Source organism: Aptenodytes patagonicus, chromosome 3 (genome assembly GCF_965638725.1).
Source record: "Aptenodytes patagonicus chromosome 3, bAptPat1.pri.cur, whole genome shotgun sequence".
In the NCBI taxonomy this organism is placed as follows: Eukaryota; Metazoa; Chordata; class Aves; order Sphenisciformes; family Spheniscidae; genus Aptenodytes; species Aptenodytes patagonicus.
The window spans coordinates 66,668,374-66,696,351 of NC_134951.1; the positions used below are offsets into that span (position 1 = coordinate 66,668,374).

The 27,978-nt window shown below is 45.2% G+C and overlaps 1 protein-coding gene across 3 annotated transcripts; it reads left to right on the forward strand.

Moving 5' to 3' along the window:
• Positions 1 to 453: 453 nt before the first annotated feature.
• MYB (MYB proto-oncogene, transcription factor) lies at positions 454 to 27,809 on the forward strand. Of its 3 annotated transcripts, XM_076335503.1 has the most exons (16): positions 469 to 491; positions 4,370 to 4,487; positions 6,089 to 6,160; positions 6,815 to 6,907; positions 7,321 to 7,541; positions 9,083 to 9,317; positions 10,135 to 10,215; positions 10,616 to 10,720; positions 12,033 to 12,290; positions 13,346 to 13,711; positions 15,312 to 15,454; positions 15,854 to 15,968; positions 16,055 to 16,180; positions 16,866 to 16,976; positions 17,612 to 17,719; positions 27,575 to 27,809. In XM_076335503.1, exons 1-16 carry the CDS (start codon positions 469 to 471, stop codon positions 27,689 to 27,691), a joined length of 2,292 nt encoding a protein of 763 aa, XP_076191618.1. In that variant the 3' UTR covers positions 27,692 to 27,809. The 3 variants fall into 3 exon arrangements, with proteins under 3 accessions (XP_076191617.1, XP_076191618.1, XP_076191616.1); XM_076335502.1 differs by lacking the exon at positions 13,346 to 13,711 and having other exon boundaries at positions 454 to 491; XM_076335501.1 differs by lacking the exons at positions 10,616 to 10,720; positions 13,346 to 13,711.
• The last annotated feature ends 169 nt before the right edge of the window (positions 27,810 to 27,978 follow it).

Genomic DNA, 27,978 nt, shown 5'->3' on the forward strand with positions numbered 1-27,978 from the left:
GGAGGGCTGCCCCCCGGACCCCGACGGCTTTATCGATGAAAGTCCCCAGCCGCGGGGACGGGGGGCTGCGGCCGCGCCGTCGAGGGGCTGCGGCGCTGGCGCGGGGGGGGGTGGGGTCCCGCCGGGGCGGGGCGGGGCGGGGCGGGAGGGCCCCGTCGGGCTGCGCGGCCCCGGTCCGCCCGCCCCGCGCCCCGCCGCCGCGGCACGGGCCCGCCGCGCGGCGCCAGGCGCCTGCGCACTACAGGGGCGCCAGATTTGGCGGGAGGGGGAGTGTCCAAGGGCCCTTTGTTTGATGGCATCTCTGTTTACAGAGTTTACTCTTTAATCTCAACCTGTTTCCTCCTCCTCCTCCCGCGGCTCCTCGGCACTCCCGTGAGCGGCGGCGGAGCGCCTGGGCGCAGCCCGGCAGCAGGGCGCGGCGGCGGGCGCGGGCTCCCCCGTCCTCCTCCCCCAGCGGCCGGTGCGAGGATGGCCCGGAGACCCCGGCACAGGTAACCCGCTGTCTGCGGGCGGGGGGCGGCCGGCCCCGCTCCGCTCCGCTCCGCGCCTGTCAGACGGGGCGCGGGGCGGGGAGAGGGAAGGCAGCGGCGGGAGAAGGGCTTGCCCGGTGGACGGGGCGGCGGGCGGGCGGCCCCCCGTCCTCCGCGCACCTGGGCTACTCCGCCCCCGGCCCCCAGGCGCAGCGCGAAGCGCCCCCCTCCTCCGGAGCCGCCGGGGGAGCGGCAGCCCAGCGGGACGCGCCGCAAGAGCCGCCGCTGACGGGGCGCCCGGGCCCCGCGCCGCACGCCTGCCGGACGCCGCGGCGGGGCCGCGGGGGGCCGGGGCTCGCTGCCCGCAGGGGCCAGCGCGGAGCCCGGCGGGGCTGCGCGTCCCGCAGCTGCACGGCGGGACAATGTCGGGCTGGCTCGGCAGCTGCAGGTAGCGCGTCCCGTCTCATTCATTCATTCATTCCCGGCGGGGTGGGACGGCAGGTGGGCGGCGGGCGCGGGGGCTGGGCTCCCTCCCTCGTCTTCTTTTTTATTTATCCTTGCAGCGGCGGCCCCTTCGCCCGGGGGAGCGCGGCTCTCCCCCGCGGGGGCAGTTGCGCCCTGCGGGGCTTTGGCTTGTTCCCGCACGCGCCGCTGGGCACATGCCGGAGCGCGGCACAGCGGGCGGGCAGCTGCGGGGGCTGCGGGTCCGACGGGGCGCTCGGCCGGAGCTGTCACCCCTGCCCGCCCGCCTGCCGCGCTCCCGGGCGAGGGCGATCCCCGCCTCGCCGCGCCGCGCCAGGGGCCGGGGGCGGCGGCGCCCCGGGGGCGGCGGGCTGGACGGGGTGGGACGGGACGGGACGGGACGGGACGGGGGGTCAGCGCCGCGTGGCCGCGTCCGTGCCGCCGCTGCCGGGCGGGCGCACAGAGCGGGGTTGTTGTCTAATTAGCCGGGGACGGCGGGTCGGACACGTGGAGGCTTTTTTCTCTTTCTCTTTGCAGCCCGGCATCCTCCCCTCTTCCCCTCCCCGTCGGCTGGGCTGTGACAGAGGAGAAAGTCGCAGCCCTGCCTTTCCCTGCCCGGCTGCCGGCCCCGTCCGGCGGCACTCGGGACTTGGGGGGCCTCTTTTTAAGGAAGAGGGGCTTGCGGTGCGGGAGGAGGCAGCGGGCCGCTGGGCGAGCGCCGGGCCGTACTTTCGGTGTCAGAGCGGGGGTGCCGCTGGGGCTGGCGATGAATCACCCGGCCCGTCTCTCCCGAAAGAGAGGGACAGCCGCCGCCTGCCTCGCGGGCGCCTCCCGCAGGGACACGGCGCTCCGACGCCCCGGGCTCGGCCGGCAGCCCCGCCGCGGCGGCGCGGGCTGCAGGGGCGGCGCGGCGCGGTGTCCGCCTGCCCCGCGGGGCGCGGCGCGGAGCGGAGCGGGGCCGGCGGGGCCGCCCCGGCGGGAGCGGGCGCGGGCTTTGCCGCGGGAGCGGGTTCTGCCCCGCGGGGCTGGTGCCCGAATTCCTTCAATCACGGTAGCAGCAGCAGCGAGTCATTTCCTCTCCGCCCCCTCCTTTTTTCCTTCTCTCTCGGTCTCTCTCTCTCTCTCCCCCCCCCCCCCCCCCCCCTTTTTTTTCTTTCCCCGTGTATGGTTGCACAAGTCGGTTGTCCGGACGAAAAGCGCAGCGCTGCTGCCGGGGGAGCGGGGGCGGGCGGGGGGCTCCAACCCTCTGTCCCGGCCGGGCGGAGCGCCGCACCGCGCCGCTCCGGGGGAGGCCTGGGGGCTGCGGCCGGAGGTGCAGGATAATAAAAAGTTTTAGAGCAGCGCTGCGGGCCCGGTTAGCTAAAGGAGCTGCCGAGCGTCCCGAAATCCCAGGGCCCTTTTCTCCTACTGGAGAGCACAGGTAATACAGCGGGGTTTGCTCAGTTCTGCGGTGCCAGCAAGGCCCCGGTTATTTAAATAAACCTGTCACATTACTGGCACCGCACTTAAATCATTTTAACCTGTTCGCCGCGGATGTTCTGCTGCCCTTGCGGAGCGGCGTTTCTCTGCTGTGCCTGAAACACGTCGCCGTGTAGGAAGCGTCACTGAAGGATGCATACCTGGTGCTTTTACTATCTGCGAAACTCATTTTCAAAATGATACTTGGAAATTGAGCCACAGAGCTTCCTTTGGCATATGGGCAGTCGCACAGCTGTCTCTGTGTGTCACTTAGAAAAGTGAATCTACTTTGAGCGGCAGCAGGGGAAGGAGCCGCGTTCGCAGCAGCTGGAGCGTGTGGGCTTTGCTCAAGTGTGCTGCTGCCCTGCTGGAGCCCGGGAGGTTCCAGCTGCAAACGAGGGGTGCGCACTCGCCTTGGCGTGCAGAGTGGGAGCTTCAGTCAGTGCTTCCCCCAGATGGTTATGTGGGCCGTGGAGTAGGGAGTGAACCGTGGGGCCAGGCGGGCTGGAGGACTACGGCACCGCGGGGGCGAGTGGAGGGTGGCAGCGATGGGCTGGGTGGGTGAGTCAGGGGCCACCCGGCAGAGGCTCGGGGAAGGCCACACACATCACGGCAGGCTGCGGAAAACTTCCTGCGTGTAGCAGAGTTTTCATGGCACATGCCACAGGCCAGAAAACAGGGTTGAAAATGTAAGGTGTGATTAGCCCAGTGTACCTTAAAAGAACATATGTTTAACAGCTTGCATTTTGGAGGTGTTTGCAGCTTGACTAACAGTCTCTGTGCTTCACTGCTGCTTAATTTAAAAAGTGATCTCCTGAAAACAGGTTAACGGGATAAACGATGCCTGATAATTTTATTGCAAAATAACTTTATTTTAATGTCTTAGTCATACCTTAACATACCACAGCATACCATACCATCAGATATATCACAGTTTTTAGTCTCGTGGCATGACATTGTCTCCTTTCTAGCACTTGCGGTTATCATCTCTTAGCTGAAGTGTCAGAACTGCTGCCCATATTTAAAAGTTGAAAATAAAATACTGCCCACCAGAAAGACAGCTCTTGTTGCAAAACACTCTCTTTTAGTTTTAGTTAACTGGGTAGAGCAAGTGCTGTTTGTGAAGAGAGTAATAGAGTCCTTTTTACCCATAGATAGCCTCTGGGGAAATCCCTTAGTCATGAATTAGGTGAGTAGCAGAGTATTTCAAAAACAGTATGAGGCATTTAGAAATGGAGTAGAGGTAATAAAGTCCTGAGTTAGAGAAATGGAGAGTATAAAAGGGTTCAATCATTCATTTGTTGGTTGCAGGATTTTAAATATACTTGTCCTTGGCTCTTGTCTGTCCAGACCCGTAAATGGCAGGCACATAATAGAGCTTATTCCATGTTAATGCTACCACTTACCGGCTTTACTTAATTGTAGAAACTTTTGCCTTCACCTATAGGGTCCATAACCATATTCTCAAACAAGGTTATTATTGGTTAACCTCTTGTGTTTATACACAGTCTGTTTTATTTGGGAACGATGTAACTATCTGCTCTACTAAACATACCAAAACGCTAATATTTTTCAGAATGTACGGCACGAGTTAAAGATTTTGTACATGCACTTGTGTAATGGACACAGCCTCTAGTTCCCTTTATTGTCCCAAACATTGTATTTTAATTTGAAACCTTCATTGGTTGAAAGTTTGCCAAATGTGTAATTCACCACTGATCTAACAGTAAGAGCAGGTCTAAACATGCACAGTAATACGAAGGTTGCCAGCCCTTTGCTTGTATCTGTGGATACCAAAAACAGCAGAACCAGTTCAGAATACTAGAACAACAGAATGCAGAACAAAATCTTGTTGTGCAAGTTTTAAAACTTCTATCTGTGTAACCTTTGTAAGGATTGTAGTGGGTTTTTTTGCTTTGTAATTAAGTAGCTCAAGTCCTCATGTTCCACTCTGTGTCTCACTGTGTTTCCTTCTGCAGTATATATAGTAGTGATGATGACGAAGAAGATGTTGAGATGTATGACCACGATTATGATGGTCTGCTTCCTAGGACCGGAAAACGTCACTTAGGAAAAACCAGGTGGACCCGCGAAGAGGTAAATCCAAGTTCATTCATCTCCTGCATGTAAGCAGCGTGGATCACATTCTCCTCCAAGTTGCTTATCTGCAAACTAACTTCAGTGACAGTCCCATGTATATGAATGAGGACAAAGTTTTCGACCCTTTAGCTACATTCAGTGTTTTATTTAACTTTGAGCATCGTTCCTCTCTTTTAAATAAAATGTATAGACACCATTTTTTTATGTCCACCAAGGTCTACGTTACAGGTATGTGAGTCTCCATGTAATCCTTGTTGGAGAAACAGATTAAGAGTCACCTGCAGCAATGCTTGATTGTTACTGCTGCCTCTTTTTGTTTGAAAACGGTTGCTACGTGAGAACTGACGTACGTTCAGTGTCCCACAGCAGCAAACAACTGTGGCAGAAACTGCTGCAGTCCTTTTGTGCCATTTGTGAAATTTGCACTTTAATCGCAGCATTATGATTCTGAGTGGAAATAAATTAAAAGCTGGAAGAAAGAAATCCAGCAGTCCCAAAACTGAGCATTCAAGGTGTATTTTGTTTTTGAAGGTCAGGATGCATTTTAGTCACGGTACCCTTGTGCTGACTTTCCGGGTAAATTGTGGTATCAAACTCCTTTGCCAGGTGGATATCCTGTGGCCATTTAACTGGTTTGAGTTTATTGTGAAATACATTAATACAGTTCTTAAGCTATGTTTTTACTTTCTCCCCTCTAACAATGTATATTGATATATAAACAGTGGCAGGTCACCTCTTGCAAGCATTTTTTATTTTTTTTTAAGTCATAGTCTGCTCTTACAGAGGTGGATGTGTTTGTGATGTGGCCTGGGAGGAAGGGATGGCCGTGGAGCCCAGTGGCCACTTTCCTGTCACATGAACTGGAAGCATACTGGGAGGCGCTAATCGGGGAAGGGTAGGGCTGCTCCCCTCCTCTTATCTCTTGGGGCAGGTCTCGCTTGTCTTACACTATCTCGATCTTTCCCAGTACATGAGATTGGTTTCTTCTGTCTTTAGGGTCTGTATTTCTGGCCTTATCATTAAAAATACTGGGCCAAATTTCTTGCTATAGCGAGTATGCAAAACTCCCTCACAGTGATCAGGAGCAAAAAGGAGCCGTTAGTTTTATTGTGCGTTCATTGTACACGAATAGGCAACGAGCAAATTACTGGAACTCCCGTTACTTGCAAGACATATAAGCTTAAGGCTGTGATTTTCAGAGGTCCTCAGACAGCTGGGTGCCTGAGTGTTACTGAATTTCATTGTTATTCTGATGCCTGCCATCTAAACATCCATGCCCTCCTGTAAATCCAGTACAAGAATAACAGTTGCATTGCTTTGAGCAGTAAAATGGGAATGTATAATGCGAGTCAAAGAACAGCACAGAAAAAGTCAGTCTTTCTCCTGCAGCACGGTAAAGAACCTACCAAAATCCACAGGAGTAGAAAAATCTCCTGATTTAGGCAATTAAAAATATGAGAAGACTACAGACCACCTCACTCAGGATGCAGAAATAGATGCATAAAAAGCTAGGAGGCAATTTTGTTTTAATGTATTTCATTTGCATTATAAGGGATTGTGATATTGATTATGTCTGGGGGTTTTTTTTAATGCTTCAGGATGAGAAACTGAAGAAGCTTGTGGAGCAGAATGGCACAGAAGACTGGAAAGTCATTGCCAATTTCCTTCCTGTAAGTGGATATTGGTTTCTGTTTCCACTTCTAGCGACAACTCTTTATCAGGGGTTTCCAAGTAAGGGAAAGGGGAGTGGTTGCTTTATAGTTACATTTTTGCGGGAGATATAAAACCTCCACAGATGGAGACCTCTGAAATTTAATTAGAATATTGTGGAAACCCTTACCTTAATTTTCCTTTCATTTCTCAGAAAGGGTTGGAAAAAATCAAACAAGCAAAAATGGGGGTTGGAGGGGCGTTGCACAGTAGATGGTCAATGTGACACTGAAACAAAATGTCTCAGCACAGAGAAAAAATAGCTGTGATGAATTGTAAGCATGGTTTAGAAGATCATTGTTTTGTGAACACTTTGGCTGTTGTAGAAATACTGCATGTGAAAGCATGACAGCTATTGTGCCAGATGGTGAAGATTCAGTTTGTGTAGTTTTGGTGATACAGTCATCGCTGTAGGAACGATGGAAATATTATTTAGTTCAGTGAGCAAAGTGATGGTTGAGCACCTTCTTCTCAGGCCTACTGTATCACTCCGTATTGTTTAGTAGTCGTAGCTGAAATACATTGGGAACAAGCGTACCTAGATAAGAGCGTTATCACTCTACATTCATCTTGTCTAAAGAATTATCTACTTTGCATATTTTACATTTCACTAGAATCGGACAGATGTTCAGTGCCAGCACCGATGGCAGAAGGTACTAAACCCAGAACTTATTAAAGGTCCGTGGACTAAAGAGGAGGATCAAAGGGTAATCAGTTTTCCTTTCCATCTGATTAATGCCTTACTAGCGGATTTCATGTGTTGGGACAAAACTCCTAGAGACTTTGGTGGTCCCAACACTAATATGGCCAGAGGCAGACTGATCCTATCAGTATCAATACTCAGTATTTGTGTAGTGCTTTCTCAGTTTTCTACGCAAATTAATTGATGTTGCTTTGCAGCACTGTAATGTAAAATTGCAGTCTAGAAATGCCTTAACTATTACCAGATTTTTCCTTTCGGGTAAAAGTATAAACGGGAAGTGGGGAACCTTAATTGTGTGTTAGTTTTACCGTGGCAATTTTGAGAAATGTTGTTGAAAATATTGCTCCACCACGGAAAAGTTTCATTGATTCATTATGCATCGTTAAATACAGGCAGTTTTTATGTCCTTCTTTGAAGGTAATAGAACTCGTGCAGAAATACGGTCCAAAGCGCTGGTCTGTCATTGCTAAGCATTTGAAGGGAAGGATTGGAAAACAGTGCAGGGAGAGGTGGCACAACCATTTGAATCCAGAAGTGAAGAAAACCTCCTGGACAGAAGAGGAAGATAGAATTATTTACCAGGCACACAAGAGACTGGGAAACAGATGGGCAGAAATTGCAAAGTTGCTGCCTGGACGGTAATGACATATACCTTTAGCTCTTAAATAGGAAAAAAGGAAAAGGCTGCAGGTCTGAGCAGTCCGTTTCGGTTGCCTCAGGCTGCACTTTATAAATCAAAAAACTTTGGAATGAAAACCTGGAAAGCCAGTGACATCGATGTGCGTTTTTCTCACTGGGGAACTGTGCTGTTTGGTCAGTACAGGAACAGTACGCTATTTTTACATGCTTTTAACGTTTGCCATAGGTAAAAAACCCCAGTAACTAGAGCAAGACCATAACAGTTTCCTAAATGTCTGTGCAATCTTATTTGTGCTTGCAACAACTGTCAAAATTTAAATTGATTTAACAGGGCAGGATCAGGCTCTGCAAGTGGAACATAATTTACATTCAGCTAAGGGTATATCTTCAACATGAAATCCAGTCTGTTTAATCAAAATGATTTAAGAGAAGGCTGCTTCGACATTTGTAATTGCTTCTGAATCATCCAGATGATTTTGACCTGTTAAAAATCCATGTGTAAACCAGGAGAAACTGACTTCCTCAAACTCTGATCCTGGAAATACTTGTTTCATTGAAAGCTTATGCATGGCTTGCGTATAATTTCAGAGATTCAGTGTCTTATTCACTCTGTAGTAAAAGTGACTCAACATAAAGTGTAGTCAAGCAAACAATGTAAGCAAGGGAGAGGTTTCCCTTAGCGTTTCTATTCCTGCTATTTGGTGAAACATCTTCAAGATCTAAATGTAATGCCTAAGATCATGACAGCCTTTTAAGCGGGCATTCCCTAGGCTGCTTTCACTTTCTAGAAGAAAACAAGAAAGGAATTACCCCTTGGAAAGTTTTTTTGTAGCTTCCACACATAACAGATACCACTTTCAACAATACCGTGTGGTGGTGATGTTTTTTCAAATAGAGGAGCTGTTTCTAAGCGTACTCTTAAAATCTCACAGACTTGATAAGTGTGCTTTTTCTGACTCATGTATGTGAGAATTTGAATCTCAGTTCTTCTGCAGCTAAGAAAAATCCCAACACCTTTGTTTACTGAATTTGTGTGTATAGCATGATGTTGTCATTGTCTAGGTGGCCAGTTGGAACGTTGCTTGGAAGTTAGTCTTTTCACAGCTGTTCTCCACAGCCTTTCTTTCCAGCAATGAGACACAATAAAACTCCACTGTAATATTAAGACTTAGGAAGATGATGTTGGCGCTCCTTCAAGGTCGCCTCAAAAGGGTGTTAGCCTTTGCTGTCACCTCACCTCATGGGAATGAGGTGAAGCTGAAGTTAGTAATTTCTTAACAGTTTGAGGACCTAAGGTTTAGAGATTTCTTTAAAAAGTACATAAACAACCGTACCGCATTTGTCTTTTTGCCTACCTTTTATACTGAGGATCTTCCCTGAGAAGTTGAGAGTAGTATTTGTAAAGGTGGGGGCAGAGGGAAGGTCAGAGAACTGCTCAAGGTTTAAACAGAAATGCTAACAGCAGTTTCCTGCCTATTAATCTGTCTGAATTGGAAACGCTCGTTTTTAAAACTTCTCAACGTATGTTTTTCTGTTGCAGAACTGATAATGCTATCAAGAACCACTGGAATTCCACCATGCGCCGAAAGGTTGAGCAGGAGGGCTACCTGCAGGAGTCCTCCAAAGCCTGTCACTCCTCAGCAGCCACTGGCTTTCAGAAGAGCAACCACTTGATGGCCTTTGCTCACAACCCGCCTTCCGCACAGCTGCCAGTAGCCAGCCAGCCTCCGCTGAGCAGTGACTACCCCTACTACCACATCTCTGAGCCACAAAACGTAAGCGCCTGAAAACGTGGGGGTTTGTTTTGTTTTGCTTTGTTGAACAGGCGGGTGCAATTTGGCCATACCCGATTTCAGGAAGCATGAAGGGTTTTCTCCCAGTTTTGGTGGACTCGTATGTGTTTGATGTCAGGCGAGGACTTCTTTGACTTTGACTTCATTCAGTGATGAAAATATGTACGTTTCAAGTTGATTGCTGACATTCAGGTGGTGGAATCGGGTTCAGCGGTTTTAACATCTTGTAAGCAGTGAACGTGTTTCCAGTACTGTTTTTATAGTGGTGAATATTACATTTCTTTAAAATCAGTTGAATCTGGTTAATTCTGTGTTCTATGTCAAAATTTCCCACGTTCCCTTCAGTAATATTCTGTTTGTGGGTTGCCCGTCGGAACCAAGTAAACAAGTATTGTTTTTAATCTGATTCCTTTTCTATTAATGATTAATAATGAAACAGGCTGCTGCTTCAGACAGTTACATTGTAGAGTTTTAGATGATAATAAATTGCATCTTTTGCATTTTCACTTCAATTTAGAAAAATCTTACAAATGCATCTATAAATTATTCATCTTTTCTCATTCAGGAAGGGTAGATATTTCATATATGAATTTTCTTTCTTCCTCTGTAATGCTTACTGTCATATTCCTAAAAACTGTTTACTTTTCTTGTAAACATTGTTGGGTTTTTTGCTGTTTCATCTCCATGGACTATAAATATTAAGTACCTGAAACCAAAGTATGTTTAACACAAATTCACAATTCAGGCAGACAATATGATAGAAATAATAACTTTTAGTGTCTTTTGCTTTTTGGCCTAGGTCCCTGGTCAGATCCCATATCCAGTAGCACTGCATGTAAATATTGTCAATGTTCCTCAGCCAGCTGCTGCAGCTATTCAGGTAGATAACTTGAACCTCATTTCAAGAGTCAATTTGTTAAACATTTGATAAGTCAAAATGCAGACATCGTACGTTAAGGAAGCACTTTAATGTAATAAGTGTGGCGAAGAGAGAAAATGGGGAAGGTGGGGGAGTTCTAACGTGGCTAATAATTGCTTCTTCTGAAGTGGATTTAAAACACAGTAGTTGACATCTGGTGTGATAGCTTTCACTTTCTCCGTTTCAAATGTCTGTACTGAAATTCAGCAGGGACTTTGGTAGTGGAAAACACAATTGACATTTGTTTCATCTTTGGGTCTAATTTGGCTGTTATAACCACAGGACGGCAAGCCATAAGCATTTTAGTTGCTACATCCTATCAGACCTTTATCTTTTCTTTTCCCTTAACTCTTAATTTCAGAGACACTATAATGATGAAGACCCTGAGAAAGAAAAACGAATAAAGGAATTAGAGTTGCTACTAATGTCGACTGAGAATGAACTGAAAGGGCAGCAGGCATTACCAGTAAGATTGTCACTGTGTGCTTGGATGGAGGGATAGCAGCATTACCCCAGTGCTTGTCTTTTTAACTTTTTACTCCCCCTCTGCCTTCGATACTAATCAAGGCTCTATATTTCCGTTTTAAAAGGATGAAACATAGCACATACATAATCTGTATTTGCTTCGTAAATTCTTTTATTGAAAAAAAAAAGCAAACAATTTGCAGGTATTTTACTTCGCAAAGTGGGAGCAGGGCTGGGCTCTGTAACGTGATGTAATATTGGAAACATGATGATTGTACGAAAATGAAAAATCCCACAGATCATAAATCAATGGGATCTGCATTTCTGAAAGTGTGCAATGGTTCATGTGATGAAAATGTAGTGCCTGTACATTAGATTTTTCTTCTCTGTTGTATTCTTTCCTTCAGCTGTGTTTTATACACTTTGTAAGCTTCAGACTTGGTGCATGTTTGACAGTTTGTTTTACTTCTCCGAATAATGTTAGATTCTTCATAACCGCATGTGTGGAGCAAATGCTGGCTATTACTGAATTCTCACACTTCGCTGTATATGCCATTGGATGTTAATGTGTGAAAAACCCTTACATAATTACTTAACACCATCACCAAAGCCAAGAATCCCCAAATCGTTTTTGAAGATAGGTGATAGCCAGCAGATCCTTTTTTTGGGTAATATTTAAATTAATAGTAAAACAACTGCATGCATGATACGTTAGTTTGGCCACTTTTTAACTTTAGTTAATGTTTTGCAACTTCTTCTGTTGCATGATCACACTGGAAAGAAACTTCTGTTAATTTGTTCTTCTGCTTTCCTAACCACGTTGATTTGACAGCCTCTTCATTGCATTGGTGTAAGCTGTAGCATTAGACAGGGATAGAAGAAGAAAAGGAGATAAGCAAACAAAAGCAACTCTAACTCTTAAACCCTTTAGCCTTCTACAGTGCTGAGCGCTCAGTAGGGAAATCCTGCCGTTTCTTGCTTCTCACAGAAAATGACTTGCAGACACTTTTTGAGCTTTTGGAGTAACACAGTATGAATTGATTATGTGTTAGTAATGATATATGCTCATAATCCTGGAAGTAAATTATGAGGTAACTTTGGGATAACAAATACAATGCCGATATTACTTAAAACGAGATCTTGCACTGATGAAAGGAAACATCTTGACAATTGTTTCATAGGCATAAGCTTTTAGATGATGATGCAACTACTTTTATCTTTCCTCCAGTGGCATCTGACACCTTGTGCAATTTCATTGCTAAGTTCCTTCTGCCTTTTTCCCCCCCTCCTTTTTTTTTTTCTTCTTCCTTTAGACACAGAACCACACATCAAACTACCCTGGCTGGCACAGCACCACGATTGCTGACAGTACCAGGACCAGTGGTGACAATGCACCCGTTTCCTGTTTGGGGGAACATCACCACTGTACTCCATCTCCACCGGTGGATCATGGTTGCTTACCTGAGGAAAGTGCATCCCCTGCCCGGTGCATGATTGTTCACCAGAGCAACATCCTGGATAATGTTAAGAATCTCTTAGAATTTGCAGAAACACTCCAGTTAATAGACTCCGTAAGTAGACTTGCCGCCTCAGGTGGATTCGTGCGTGGTCAAGGAGTAAGGGGAGAGGAACTGGGACAGTCCTAAATGTGTTTCTTTTTTTTTCCAAGTAACTTCTAATTGCTACAAGATCTGAAGCTTAGCTTCTGACATAACAAAACGCGGCTGCTCATAAATGAAGCCCTCGAGTGTGGATGCGTATGCTTTTTGTGGGTTTCTCCCTTTCCTGCTACATCTTGGTATGGGAGTGTGATTTTTAGCAAACTGCACAATAGGAGCTTGAAACGATCTCTCAATATTAAGTCTCCTTAAAACAAGATCAGAGACACCGTGAAAGATTTGAAACAATGAGATGATACTTCTTTATATTTGAAGTGACACATGCTGTAGGTTTATGTGTGGCTGCTCATGTATCTGCATCATTTTCTAAAAGATTTTGTTGTAGCTTCAATAGCTGCTTCTCAAAGTTTAAGGAACTTGCCCTGTCATATGTGAAGAACTGGAAACACGCATTTTAAATGCCAAGTAGCTGACTGACATTGACATGGGTTTTTCTTATCGTGGTCTCTGGGATACTATGTGTAACAGAAGTGGCACATTGAAATACGTTTGTTGGTGGCACCCTCCTTCAGCAGCAGAGATGTCTGCTTCATGCAGCATCACGTCCCATTCAGCACGTCCAGAGCAGGCATGCAGGTTAGGAGGGGACCGGTCTTGGTTTAGAGCCCAAGACACACATTTTTTGGTAGCGAAAGGCACTGTCTTCATACCAAGCAGAAAACCCTGGGCAAGTAGATAGTAAGGACATCATTTGACTCATTGTTTCTTTAGGGACTCAGTTGCCAGCAGCACTACTAGGATGTTAGACAGTTTGATGTGATCAAGGTATATACTGAAAACACAAATAAGCATTCACAGTGTTACTACTTAAATAAACAGGGTCAAGCTGCATTGAACTGGGAAGGACTTTGGTGGTGGTGGTGGTTACGGGCATATCCTAGCGCTGTGTTTTCATGAGGTGGCACTATACACTGTCTTATAGCTCCGTGCCTCCCACGTTGTTTCAGGATCCTTCATCATGGGGTGATCTCAGCAGTTTTGAATTCTTTGAAGACACAGACACTTCGGCTAGCAAAGCTCCCTCAGGCAAAGTTGCGCAGCTTCAGCAAAGAGGGGCCAGTGCTTGTAGACCTCAAGGACACCCCATCACAAACCTGAGCAAAATCATGTCGAGTCAGGACTCTCCTGGCTCACCAAAGTCCTTATCTGCCTCACAGGGCAGCGAGGCTCCGTGGGTCCTTCTTCGCAAAAGGAGAGGGCACTCCAGCCCCTTAGCCAGTGGCCACGGTAGCACCTTGGTCCTAGCTGACGTCAGCAGCTCAACTCCTCCTAAGCGCTCCCCTGTCAAAAGCCTGCCCTTCTCTCCCTCGCAGGTAGATCAAGACTTATGCACAGATGTTACTAATTCTCAAAAGTCACCCCAGCCTTAACAATTTAGAAACTAATCCTTTGGAACAAATGACTAATTACCGTTGCGCTTGTTGATTTCACTCCGTGTTTGAATCTTCTCACTGCTCTTAGTTTTCACCGCTGAGTTTAGATCATCAGCAAGCTAACTGTTGATTCTCTTTATTTTAAATTCATCTGTGGGGCTTGGGTTTTTTTTTTTATTTGGATCATTTTTGTAGGGGAATACGATTGCCTGCTTTGCTCTTGCTGTTAACTCCTTCAACTACTAGAGTTTAACATTTCATTTGTAATACTTTCCATCTCTGTCCACTTACAGTATGATTCATTGACCTAGAAAACCCCAAACTGCATTTAAATAGCATTCAGGTTGTGAGACAAACTGACAACAACCAGAAAATTCAAATCACGGCTCGCCATGCTCAACCCGGGCCTTGTGGGGTGGAGCGGAATAGGAATGAGGAGGAAAATGGCCTGTTAAAATGACCTGGCATGCACTTGCAAATTCCTGTTGATGGTTGCTTTGTTTCACAGCTGTAGCACTATTTAAAAGTGTTTTGGTTTTTTTGTTTGTCTGTTTGTGTTGGTTTTGCCTTGGTTTGGCTTTAGTCCTTGAAGTCAGAGAAACACTATTTCATGAAGGATACTAAAAGTTTGCATGTAATGATCTCCCACTGTATCTCCCATTACCTATTAGGTATTTTAATCATATATCATTTATCCAGTGAAATCCGTGTTTTCTTACATGCCATATTTCTATAAAGTGTATTTTAATCCAATGCAAGTTGAGTCTAGAAGGTAATACGGTGAATCGTTGTCAGAATAAAGGATACCACGATGCTCACAGATTTGTAGACACTAGAAATGGAAACAACATTTTAGGTTACTAGGTAGAACTCGTGCAAAAGCAATTTTCTCCAAACTAATACTGCTGCCTCCTTTTTGGCCAGTGATTTCCATTCCAAAACACTCCACGCACCCATCACAGGTGGCAGTTTTCATTCTGTGCTGTGAAAACAGAGCACTTTGTTTTGAGAGAGATGATAGGAAATTTATTTTCCTGTCATAAACACTTTATTCACTGCCTTAAAAGCAACTAGATTCCCTATATAGATCTTTGTGGAATTTAGCCCCATTTCCTGTGGGTTTATTCCTGAAACATGCCCTTTTCCTGGGGGAAACATTTTCCCCCAGTTCTTACTTGGGCACACTGCTCTTAATATTAATTAAAATTTATTTGCAGAAAATCCAAATCAGGCTTTTAAGATGTGGCTCTTAAAGTGGTGGAGAGTGTTTCTCATTGGAACAGAGTGTCATTTTCTTTATAACTTCCCTCTCTAGAAATGCTCGTTTTGGCTTCCTGAGTGCTCCAGCCAAACTGTTGAGTACTGTTTTGCCATGTAGTCAGGTACCCCATATACACCTACGTGCATCGTAGCGTCAGGAGAATCACTTATGTCAATCAGAAGGAAATAATCTCTTTTTCTTTTGTTCAGTAACATCAACTTAAGAAGTCAACGTTGTAATCTGGATGTTCCTGTTGATTTTTCCTTTCCCTACCTGCAGTTCTTAAACACATCGTCCAATCACGAAAACCTGAACCTGGACAACCCTGCGCTAACTTCCACGCCGGTGTGTGGCCATAAGATGGCTGTTACCACGCCGTTCCACAGGGACCAGACTTTCAAAGCTCAGAAGGAAAATCACGTGTAAGTCTGTTATCACATTGTCTTGTCGGATTCACAAGGGTTCATTTCTTCAGGTTTGCATGCAACCAAAGTGCTGGGTCACTGTATGCTTCCTGCAGCGTTGTTTGCTAACACATTCAGATTTTTCTTAGTTTGGAGTAAAACTTCCACTTTATAACTGTGGAGGTGGGTTATTAATACAGAACAATCATGCATATAGACTCACCAGTTTTTTAAATAAAGCCATTCCACCTTATCACAGTTAAACAGATGTTCTGCCAGAAAAGCAAAATGGATTATAGGATTGCAGGAAAATATTTGTCTGAGTCTCACAGCAGCCACTGCCTGTATGCATGTGTTTCTGTAAAGATGTAATATTTCCAAGCATGTTCCTTTAAAGTTTTTCTCCCTCTTTTAAAGTTTCAGAACTCCAGCAATCAAGAGGTCGATATTAGAGAGCTCTCCAAGAACACCCACTCCATTCAAAAACGCACTTGCAGCTCAGGAAATCAAATATGGTCCTTTGAAGGTGCTGGTAAGAAGGAAACAATGATAAAAGTTGCTTTGATATTAGTGCAGAGGGATGTTCTGGGACTTGGATATAACATTTCTTCCTTTCAGCCTCAAACTCCGACTCATCTTGTAGAAGATCTGCAGGACGTTATCAAGCAGGAGTCGGAGGAATCTGCAATAGTGGCTGGACTACATGAAAGTGGACCCCCTTTGCTGAAGAAAATCAAACAAGAGGTAAATCTCAAAGTTACCTGAGGCAATTTAATTCAGCACTCTTTGCTGAGAAACTTATACCAATACCTGTTCTGTTAAATAGCTGTGTCTGTTTTTCTTTCATGTGAGCCCCAAGATCTTAGTGTTGGTTCTATATAGTATACTAGGCATGCCTAATTCATCTCCCATTGATTTCCATAGAAGTCTTTCTACTGTTTTCAGCAGGGGTTTGCTTGGGCTGTTCTAATGCAGTTTTCATTTGAAACTTAAAAAGAAAAAAAAATTAGACAGGAATTTGGATTGAATCTTTCTAATATTGGTGAAAACTATAGAAGAACCCCACGGGGACAAAGCTCCATGGAGTGACTTAGAAACCTGAACATTTGAGGACATTGCATTATATTACTTTGTCACTAAAGTTCTAAAAATACATATATTCTCAATCCTTTCTAGGGGATTAAACTCCTGAATACTGACAGAGCGCTGAGTGCAAGTATTCAAAGTTTTATTAGGTGGGGATTTTTTTTGAGAACCTTGAACTTTTTTCTTCTGCAAAGAGCAAGGGTGCTCTAAAAGACAGTACTGTAAACATGCATTATGCACAGCTGTGAAGAATATTTATTCAATTTATTAAGCAACTGACAGATAAATCTCCTTCCAGTCAGTTAGGAACTGGTTTTTATCATGGTGCCTTTCCTGCTTTCAGGTGGAGTCTCCAACAGATAAAGCTGGAAATTTTTTTTGCTCGAATCACTGGGAAGGAGAAAACCTGAACACTCAGCTCTTTACACATGCATCTACTATGGAAGATGTGCCAGTAAGTGCAAGTTTTCACACCACCAAATGATTTTGCTGTTTTACATCCCTGTTCAGTTCTTAAATGCAAGAGAGAAAATATTTTGTCTGACCTTCCTCACAAGTAGGCATTTTTCATTATTTCCATATCATTTTCTTATATTAAGCATAAGCATAAAAATCCCACTCTTAATTAGATCACTGTAATGCCTATAGAAGGTAGCAGAAGTTGCAGTCATTGTGCAGCCCACAGTCTTTGTAATGAGCCTGCACTTGGAGGATGCCTGCACCTGTGTATAGAAATGACTAGGTCACGGAGTTAAAACTGGTAAAAGAAAGAGAGAGTCTGTTTTGTTTTGTGCAAAGGAGACCTTGCATAAGCATGGTTCCCTTTGCTTCGCCAGGACTCCTCAACGTTACTGTTATTCTTGCACTTGGGAGTTTCACTGGATGAAAAACCTTTGCACGTGACAATGCCCCTGCAAAGCCAAGTCCCAGGGACTCCAGGCTGAGGGCTGCTCCCAGGCTGAGCGCTGTCTGTGGCTGTGCCCGGTGTTGCACCCTCTGCCGTCAGGCTGAATTTGCTTTTAATATGTTCAAATTCAGGTTGTTCTCTTGAGTTACTGAAGACCCTTTTTGTTTTCTTCTCCTGTTCAGAATCTTCTTACCAGCTCCATTTTAAAGATGCCTGTGTCTGAAGAGGATGGTAGTTTTCACAAAACATTTGCAGTACCTAGGAACAGGCCACTAGCTAGTCCTCTACAGGTAACTATTCTTTGATAAAAATACCCTTTGTGTATAAAAGTACATATATATATTGCTTTCTCACAGACTGATTTTAAGTTTTGAGTATGGAAGAATGAAACGTTCACATGAATGTGGTTGAGGATCTCACTTTACCTGTGGAGTGTGAGGACGCGGAGGCTACAGCTGTGCCAGGAAGCTAAACAGGGCAAAGCCCTGTGTGTGGGGCATTCTAACTCAGCTGGCTCAAGTGTTAAATTGGTAGGATTGAGAATTAACGCGGGCCAGGGGCTTTTTCCTATAGGCTTCTTGTAGGCAGCTCTGCTGTTCTGGAGATCAGGAGAGTTGGGTGGTGTGGCGGTGGCCAGAACTTGTCACGGGCCTCGGGGTGAGAGCAGAGACTCTAGCACTGCCCGGCTGGCCCGCGCAGGTGCAGTCAGTATTGCCCATCCAACCAAGCACCAGGGTGGCCTTTCCCTGAGCGCAGGCTGAGGTTGTACCAGAAATGTGGTTGTAAACGGTGGTCTGAAGGGACCTTGTAATGCTTATGTCCAGTTGTACGTCTTGGGATCTCTGAATGGAATTGAATGTGCGGCTGTTTTAATGTAAGCCAGATGTGAGGCTGGGTTTTACATATTTATGCTTTTTCCAAGTGTTAACAAACATACACATTTGCTGTACTTTAAAATATAGCTGTTACATAGGGCCTGATCCAAAGCCCACCAAAGTCATTAGCAGACCCTTTGTCAACTCTTGTGGACAGAAGTCATTCAGAGAACAAAACACAGTGTAGGTAATGATGAATTATCCTTCCAACACAGCCCGTATTTTTAAGGTAGGTGAATAAATGATTTTATATCCCTTCTCCACACGGGCAAATTGAGGGAAGGTGCCTCATTCCCCAGGGTGAGTCACTGTCAGAAAGGAAATTATAACTCCATCGTTCCTGACTTTCAGACAGATAGTCCACGTGGCTAATCCTTTCTTTCCTCCCTCTTTCCAGAACTTACATTAGGGGTTATTTACAGTAGGAAGGAATGAACAAAACATGGCTTTGATTAAGCATCTCTAGCCAGGCATTATAAAGTGAGATACTAAAATTTCACACGTGTCCCCGTTGGGCGCAGTTTGCCAGGGAGTAGGTTTGTATTTTGCACTGCAGAATCAGTTGATGAAAATCAGCTTTGGAGAGCAGGGGTTGTGTCTCCCCTCTGCATGGGGGTGCCCGTAGGGGCCAAAGACTCACACTCCCTATTGCTTATTTGCTCTTTCCTCATGAACCGTGTTTCTTAGCTGCACCGTGGTAGACAGCTAAGAGGAGGGTTTGAAGATCCACTGCCCCTGGGTTGGGGCAGTTATTTAGGGACTGAATTCAGACCATCTCATGGCAAAGGAGCCCAGGGCTCCAGCTTTGCAGGAGGTCGCTGGAGCTTGCCAGTGGGCGCGTGGGAGGAGGCTGCTGGTCCCGCTGCCTTGCCAGCGCGCCGACGCCGGGCCATATCCCAGCCAAACTCTGGGCTCCTCCATAGGTTTAGGGCAACATTTTCAGGTAGCCAAACAGAGCATGTTGTGGGTTGTCCTGTTAGTGGTAGTTGCCTGCACTCTGCCTGTAATAAAAACAAAGCATCTGAGGTGCCTGTAAAATAGGATCTTTTGATATTTGGCGTTATGTTTCCTGCTGTCTAAAAATAATTTCTTTACAAGCTGCTGTAAATGAAAGGGCTTGTTTAACCTTCTCTCCTCACTCACACTGATTTCGTTCAGGAAGTTTACATGAGTCAATTTGTGGGCCATTCTGGATCCCATTCTTCAGCCCTTGCTCAGGAAAAGCCTTTAATTTTGCATGTTAAAAGTCAGGTATTCTCATTGTTTGAATAAAGATGACTTTTCCTTAAGTAGGAACTAAGTTAAAAATGACTTCCCAACTCATCTCAGTGTTTAAAACGTGTTGAACTGAAAGAAAAAGCAGTTGTAAAAAGCCCCAAAATGAATACTTACTATGCAGCTTCTCAGTGTACCAGTATGAAGGTAAAATTATTCTCTCTGCTGATGAAGAAATATTGAGTGTCTCAGCTGAAATGTAATTCTAAATGAAGAATGAGGCTAGAGGTTTCTGTGATGATGGCACAGACAGCTTTTTCAGAATGAAATACAGACTTTTTATAACAATGCAGTCTTGTCTGCTGATCGCTGTGCTCTCTGAATTGGACTTAGTGTCATGGTTAAAAGGGAAAATCTGCTTCATCCCTGGTAAGACTTGCTTGGCCTCACATCAGCGGGGAGTTTGGCCCCGTACAGCTCAGAAAGGACAGGCGGTCTGGCTCTCTTTCATGCCAGAAACTGCTGCTGCTCTGCCCTAATGCTTCTACCCCTCCGTCCCAGTGGAGCCAGCCGTCTGTGATGAGGACTCAGCGTGTCTAAAGGGTGCAAAGCAATTGAAAATGTTAGCGTTTGCGCTTGATTTTGACTGGTAGCATTTTGTGCATGATCGGTTTCTAGCATGTTCTTGTTCTATGCTTTCAAGTTTATAATTTGGTATATCGCCCACATACATGCACACACACACTGACACACACACAAACACTGGACTAAATCTATTGATTCCATGCAGGTAGACGTTAAGCACGAGGGAACTCATCTGGGTGAGATTTAATTGTGTCTGCGTATGTTTACATTGCTGCTGTTAATATTTTGGGCCTGATCCAGCTGTTCTTACTTAGGTAAATTCTCATTGACTTCAGTCCAAGTAAGAATTATAGCGCACTCTGCACCTTGGGATGTGTGCATGGAGAGGGAAGAGAAGAAAGAGAGCGCTAAGCTTACCTTTTTTTTAATAAGCTTGGTTCTTAAAATTCCATTTTCTTTCAAATTTGAACTTAAATAAGAGGGAGGTAGCATGTTTACCAGCCTGCAGTATTTTTCATTGGTTTAATAATTTGCACTGTATTTACATAAAGAAAAAGATACTTGGCTAGCAGTAAGCTCACCAAAGTGCCTGATTACTTATTGTTTTGCTGTTAAATTCCACAGAAGGCAAGAGTAACAAATGTTCAAAGCAATCTCTAAGGATATTTTTTACTGCATTTTGGACACACAACTGATCATATGCAACTTAGCAAATGCTAGTTGCTGACCATATCAGATAGCATGATATGATTCACCATCACTTAGGAGGAACAGCATGTCGCATCATTTGGCATGTGAGGTCAGGTAGCTGCGTATGACTGCACTGGGAATGTGGTGGTATCGGTGTTGCACTAGAGCAATGGGAGAAAAAGCCTTCATAAACGCAAGATGAGTTTGGGCTTCATCCACATTTGGTCCCCTGGTTAAGCCTCTAAAACATTGGATGTAAAGGCAGCTGTGTGTAGGATCTTTCTGGTAAGGTATGAAGGTTCAGCCAGCTTTTTTATCCTGCTGCACATTGGGTATTCCCTTACTGGCAGGAATAGGAGATGTCTCACCAAACCCATGTGTTGCCTTGGGGTGGAATTACTCTTACACTCCATTGCATGGATCCCAAATACTTCTGCTGTATATTGATGGAGTTAGTTACAGCCTCTATTTTTGCATCCTATATTTTTGTCACTCAAACAATACTTAGTTTCACTGTAGGGGGTTTTTGGCCTCACTAGGAACTTTTCCAAGGGTTAAGATTTTGGGATAACATATGAAGCCCTTACTGAGGCAAACTGATGATCTGTACTGAGCATTTGCTTGAACAGTGCCTCCTAAGAGGTTATGTAAAAACTGTGTTTCTGGCCCTTCCTGTGTAAAAGTTATGTTTTATTTCATGTTCCGTAGCAGTAGCAGTACACAATACAGACTCTCCTAACATAGACATTTTAACAGATAGAAAAGTAGGCTAAATCACAGACCATCCACCTAACCCTGCAGGCTATCAAAAGACACCATGAAATGGAACCTTTTAAGAAATAGCACTGCTTTGATATCTTCTTCGCCCAGTAACAAAGGAAACAACACAAGGTAGAAGCCCTGCAAGCTAAAGAGAATGTTCTTCAACCCCTAGCTCCTGTCACTTTCCATTTTTTAACCACAGACTGACACGTTTGAGTTTGAATTTCCTGACTTTCAGTGGTTTATGTAACTATTTTCTTTAAAGAGTAAGTTTAAAGGATTTTAAAACAGTTACTTAGTTAACCTTTTCAAGAGTGTGAGCTGTCATTAACCTTAATTTTCTCCATTTAAAAAGTGAAATGTGGAATTTCATTTGCAGCTGGTTGTCAGACAAAATGTATAGGCGAGGCAGCATGCTCTTCTGCAGCAGCAGACTTTCTCTGGTTTTCCTCCATGGCTTTTTTTGGGGCAAGAAGATCCCAAAGTCTCATACTCTTCCTTGTTTAATCAAGGGAGAGGGGGAAGCACGCTGTGCTCAAGCCCCGGCAGGTTTAAGATTTGCACAGCAAGGGAAGGTAGCCCTGTGGGTTTCCCTCACTTGTGTTGTCCCTTCTCTCGCCAGTGGCTGACGTGTACAGGAGCTGTGCTCGGCACAGCTGAGGGAGCAGAAGGAGGTTTGAAGTTACAGGCCAGTCATTGCATTTTTTCCTCCCAGGGCAGCAGAATTTGGGTTGCAAACAGATCAGGAGTTACAGCTGCCCTGAGCAGGCAGTGGTCTCTCAGAAAGAAGAAAAGTGGCAGCTTAACTATCAGCCATTTGCAGCAATGTGTTCTGATCCGTGAATAAAAAAAATTACTTAAGGACAAAACTGGAAAGGGGCTGAATATCCTAATGTGAGTTGCAGGTGCTTAGCCCATTTCCGTATCTCTTCCATTAGCCTTACTTGGAAAGCTCATACATCTCAGAACAGGAGTTTTGTCTGAGTAAGGGCTTCAGGGTTAAGCTCTTAAAAGTGCCACCAAATAGCTCTTTCTAGCTCTGGTATCAGGCTTATAATAAAAGCTGAAAAGTTGGACCATCTTACTCTCTCACATTTAGCAAGCTGTATTTCTGAGCAACTGGGGAAGCCCCCGAGTTTAGGAGAAGGCTGTCCCATGCCCCAGAGGAGAACTAGCAACATGAGCAGAAATAGTGCTCTGCTTTAGCAAATGAAGTAGAATTCATTTATGGTCACTTGAGTGTGTCTCTAATGTCTGGTCTTGATCAGTAAAAAGGCTTCTCTTGGTTCTGCATCCTTACAGAACAGAAAGCCGTACTGTTCTGCATGATACCCATCGTATTCTGCTGTGAAATTGCTTTGTTTAGAGCGTTGATAGTTTTACTGTTTCAGAAGGAGTACTGCATTTCTGTTGCAAGCCTTCTCTTCAGTGGCATGTTCTGTGAATTATCCATACTGTGTAATCTAAGGGAAAACTGGCAAGAAATCCAGCTTTTTGCAGTAGAGAAACACGATAAGATACCTTCTAATAGCCTGAGCCTTCTAAATATTTTAAACATTTTGGCTTTTTCTTGTTTTAAATGCCAGCACAACTTGGTTAAATTAATGGGAATGTATGTAACACCAATAACTTTGCTGGAGTTGCTGAAGATACCTGCCAGCATAGTGGAGATTTGAAATCTGTCTTCTAACACAGTTCTTTGCCCAAAGATTTTTACTACACTTCCATCAGTTTGGGAACTTGGTACTGCAGGACTGCAGCAGCGTTTGGTTTTGGCATCCACTCCGAACAGGCAAGGTGTCGTAATGCAGGAGCTTTCTTAAGCTATGCAGACAGCACATGAAAAGGCGGTCCAGCCTCCGAGTGCAGAAGGACTAGTTCTGTTAGAAAAGCACCTTTCCACAGTCTTTTCTTTCCTTACTCTGGTCTGTTTTCTCTAGATGGTCCAAGTTTTTATTTAAAGTGCTTTAACTGGATATCCCAGTTACAGCTTTGACAGTTTGTTTACAGTTCACATCTGCCTGAGGGCAGCTGAAGGCACGTTACAGGATAAGTAAGGTAGTTTTGCTGCCAGGAGAAGGATGTGCTGGTAGGATTACTGAGGTTAAAAAATCGAGCCAGGGAGAATGACATAGCTGGAATTGTACCATGGGTCTGTAATTTTATCCTATGGGAACTCATAGTAGTATACGTTCTTCTCCCCCCTACTCCCTGTTTTAACTTAAAGAGAGAAAACTGCTGTGTGTGGAGGAGAAAAATACAGCTGGAAGTACTGGCTGAAAAGGCTTAAATTCTTTTAATTGACAGCAAAACTAAGAGCAGTCTCCCGCTCTTTGAGGCAATAAAAAAAAAATATATGGAATGAATTGTACTGCGGAAATCCCTTTCTTTCCCCACTGGCTAGGGATTTAGGTGCCAAAACGAACACTTCACTCTTAGATGGCTGAATTTAAGTGGGATGAATCCACTGAATCAATGAAAACATGCCCATCAATTTCGGTGGGTTTCGGGTGAGGCCTTTTGGCTTCTAGTTACAAAGCTTTTGTGTTTCCATCTGTTGATTTGCAGAGTTTGACCTTTGAATGCGATAGGGGAGATGCAGTGAGCATTCTGCAAAAGGAGTGGTTTGACTTTGCTTTCTGTGCTGTTCTCCTGCACACCTCTACCTTTCTGCCCGGGTCTCTTCTCTTTTGATACGTTTGCTAAGTGCTGCTTTCTGCGGGGCGCTGCCACTTTCCTGTAACAGAGCCCTGTCGATATTCGCTGCGGTGCTGGCGTGGAAGGAGGCGTTGTGCTTTTCCCTTTTTACTAAGTGCTCCCGTAGCTGTGTGTGCCTAGAGACAGCAAAGCGCTCTGCCTGGGTCGTGGGACCCAGCGCTCCCTGCCAAGAAGGGAAGTAAAACTTCTCCTGTCAGGATGACTTTCACACGTGCCTCCGGCACTGCGCTGCAGGGCTGGCAAGGCAGAGGCATTGTGCTTTGTCTTGTGTTGGCTGCTGAGAGCCAAGGCTTCAGCCAGAAAATGTTTATTAAAAATACCCACTTTAAATGTTATCCGAGTTCCCCAGGATAGAATTGAAAGTTGTCTTAGTAAATATACTGCTTTAGTAAATATACTGCTTCGGGTCAAATTCTGCTTTCTTTGCTGGAGGAAAGCTCTCACCACCGTCAGTGAGACTGCAAAGTTAGTCTCTTCTTATAAATTTGTCAGAAGAGGAAAAAAAATAGTGTAATGTATTTCTGGGGAAATAATACAAGGGTCAAAACTCCGTGGGGAGATTCTCGGGCGCTGTCTCTTCGGCAAAACTTGAGTAAGTTGTTTCAAGCAGGCTCAAGTCAGGGGTCTAGCTGATCCTCCTGCCGCTTGCTGTGTCTGCTGCCCAGCGCTTCCCCGGGGCGCTGGGGCAGCCCAGCCCGGAGGGAGGGCAGAGGGTTACTGCCTGCCTGAGCGGCTTCTGCTGCGCTGACATCAGGTTAAATGAAGACCAGGCTTTCAGTGGAATGAGTGACATGTAGCAGCCTGCTGAGATGTTGGAGATATCAAGATACAGATTTATTATTTTTTCTAAGCACACGGCTGTTAATACAAAGAGCTCAGTGTAGATGCTAACAATTAAGCCTAATTTATGAAATCGGGACACTCCTTGCCTGAAGTTACTTCTATTTTTTAAAAATTGACATACTGTGACAGATGAACTTTTCCGTACATGTTTTCAGTTATTTAGGGGACTGCTGATCTCACTTGTCTAGAGCAGTGCATTTGAGCTTTGGGAGATCATGGGGAAATACCGGTTGGAAACATATTTTTGTCCTTTGAAATGACGGATATTCTGGAACTACCAACTGCTTTTGGGGTGTGCAGACCAAATCTGACTTCTAAGTAAATCCGATGGCATTGTACCAGGCATTAATTTGGTCCCTGATGCAAATACCTCTAAAATAATAGTGTGAAATATTCACAGGTGCCTGAGTCCCACTGAGGATCAACAGGAGGCTGTAGGTTCCCAGCTGATGTAGGTGCCTTTGAAAAAGTTACCCTGGAAGCTGTTTAACCAAAACATGAAAGAAGCTGTGGCGTGTCGCATGCATGTCTGCGGCATGCGGAAAGTATGTCACACCTGCTTTTTGGCTGTGGCGTGTGCCCTAGGCTGAGCCACAGCACAAGGTATACAGCCTGCCCAGGTTGAACCACTCTAGAAAAGAGGTGTCTGGCATGTTTGTTCACTTCACAGATGGCGGCTTTCCCACAAAAAGCTGCAGAAACTTAATGATTTGAGGCCTGACCTGGTTCTCCTTCACACGGGGAACTCTCACCGAAGCTCAGCGGGAGCTGTGCCTGCAAAAAGGCATCAGGAGCAGAGACAACATTTGGAACTTGTCTACAGAGAAGAGAAAGCTGTGTCTAGGGAAGCCCAGCAGAAGTTTACAGAGGACTAACATGCTTGCCCTCATCTTGGCCACGCTGCTTACTTATCCATTGGTTTTGTCCCTTTTAGACTGTAAGCCCTCCAAGGCAGGGAACCTCGGTCCCTGTGTTTGTACCAGTGCCCTGATTAGGGCACGTTATGAGAAATTATCTGTATTTCATATGTTGCCCAGCCTTTTACTATCCATATGTCTCAGATAACACTGTTTACAGTCAGAAGAGCATTCTCTAAACATTTAGGCCAGAGAATAATTTAAGGATCTTCTTGCACACTTAGCAACTAGAAGGAGCAGCATAAAGAGCCATGGGCATGCCGGGACAGTTCTGCTCTTAGCAGGCGGTTTGCAGTCCGCTAAATTATGCTTCACCCAGTGTCCTAGACGTTGGGAAGGCTTTGGCCATCTCGTTGAGCAGTGTAGATCTTGAACTGCAAAGATGATCCTTGTTGAAAGCAGAGGAAAATAGAAAAGGGTTTCTCCTGACTTGTCTTTGTTGGTGGATCTTGGGTGTAGACCTTCCCAATCTTCAACAGTACTGGGATCTCCTCGCTGGCAGGCAGCTTTCCATTAAGCACAGTCGTGCATTTTTGGAATGCAGGGTATTCATGCAACTAGCTCCATATAATAATAGAGTTTTTATTCAGAGCTTAGTGAGTATCTCGACGTGGAAAAGCAGACGCACTGAGTAAGTGAAAGACTTCAACAGAAAAAAAATAAGTGTGTGTAAATGTGTGTGTATACTGGTAAATTCCAGGAGCTTTGAAATTTCATTACTGTTTATAGCTCAAGGCAATGAGAAACATCTCACATGTGTAGTGAGTAAATAAATACAGTGTGCACAGCCCTCTGCAGATATGTTTATCTCACTTTAACATTATACTAAATGGTGTCTGTAACCTCCATAAATACCACAAGAAGTGAAATGGCTTACACGATAATTAAAATGCTGTTTCTGCTGAGAGTTGTCCCCCCCACCCTCCCTTCTCCCTTGAGGAGGAGCTCTGCTAATGGGCACGTGCTAGTCGCTGCGCACAGGTGAAAGCAGCTTTGAGCGCCGGACCTTTTGTGAGCGGTGGTCAGGCTGCCAAGATCGTCAGGTTCGTTTAGGGAACGCAGGGGCAGAGCAGCTGTATTTCTAGAGTGAAGGTTCAGCAGGAATTTGTGTGTGGTGATAGCGCTGAACATTGTAACTGTGGGCTTTAACCTGTCTGTGCCCTGTTGACTGTAAAGTCCACCTGCAAGTAAATTCTCTTTCTAGACCTTTCACGGAAAGGAAAGATTAAAGGCAAGGCTGTAGATACAGCCTCGTAGAGAAGACACTTTGAGAGAGAAGTGGGGAGGTTTGGATCCTGGCTGTTGTGGTGTGCCCCTCTGCAGGTCGTCTGGTCTGCCCACCCCTCCAGTCGCTACCTGAGAAGTGGGGGTGATAATTTTTTTTGCCTGTTGTGTTGAGATTTCTGTTTCTCTGGAGACGGGACAACATCCTACTGTGTGTTCATGCAACACGTCATCGCGAGCGGGCCCAGCTTCAGCTGGGGCTACGAATACATCACATGACATTCACCCCAAATCTCTCTGCCTGCTTCTAATTTAGCATCTGAACAACGCCTGGGAGTCAGCGTCCTGCGGGAAGATCGAGGATCAGATGGCCCTGACGGATCAGGCACGCAAGTACATGGCCGCCTTCCCCACCCGGACTCTGGTGATGTGAAAGGGTCGACGGACAGAGAAGCATTATGGTTTTGAGAACACTTCACCTCCGCTGGGAAATTCCTGTTCCTCTGCATGAAAACTTTTCATGAATGGGAGAAGAGCCTATCTTTGTTGTGGTACAACAGTTGGGAGCAGCACAAAGTGCATTTAGTCACTCAGCATATATTTTCTTGTTGGATTTCACCCAACTTAAGAGGATTTTTTTTTTTTTTAATAAATGATACTTGCCTAAATTATTAGGTATTAAGTTTGAATCAGTAATTAATGATCTTAAGTGCAGACTTA

Bases quoted from the DNA above. Each gene is read 5' to 3' on its own strand.
- MYB (XM_076335503.1), top strand. From the start codon at position 469: ATGGCCCGGAGACCCCGGCACAG. The intron at 492-4,369 runs GTAACCCGCTGT...TTCCTTCTGCAG, and splicing joins GCCCGGAGACCCCGGCACAG to TATATATAGTAGTGATGATG. The intron at 13,712-15,311 runs GTAGATCAAGAC...CCCTACCTGCAG, and splicing joins TGCCCTTCTCTCCCTCGCAG to TTCTTAAACACATCGTCCAA.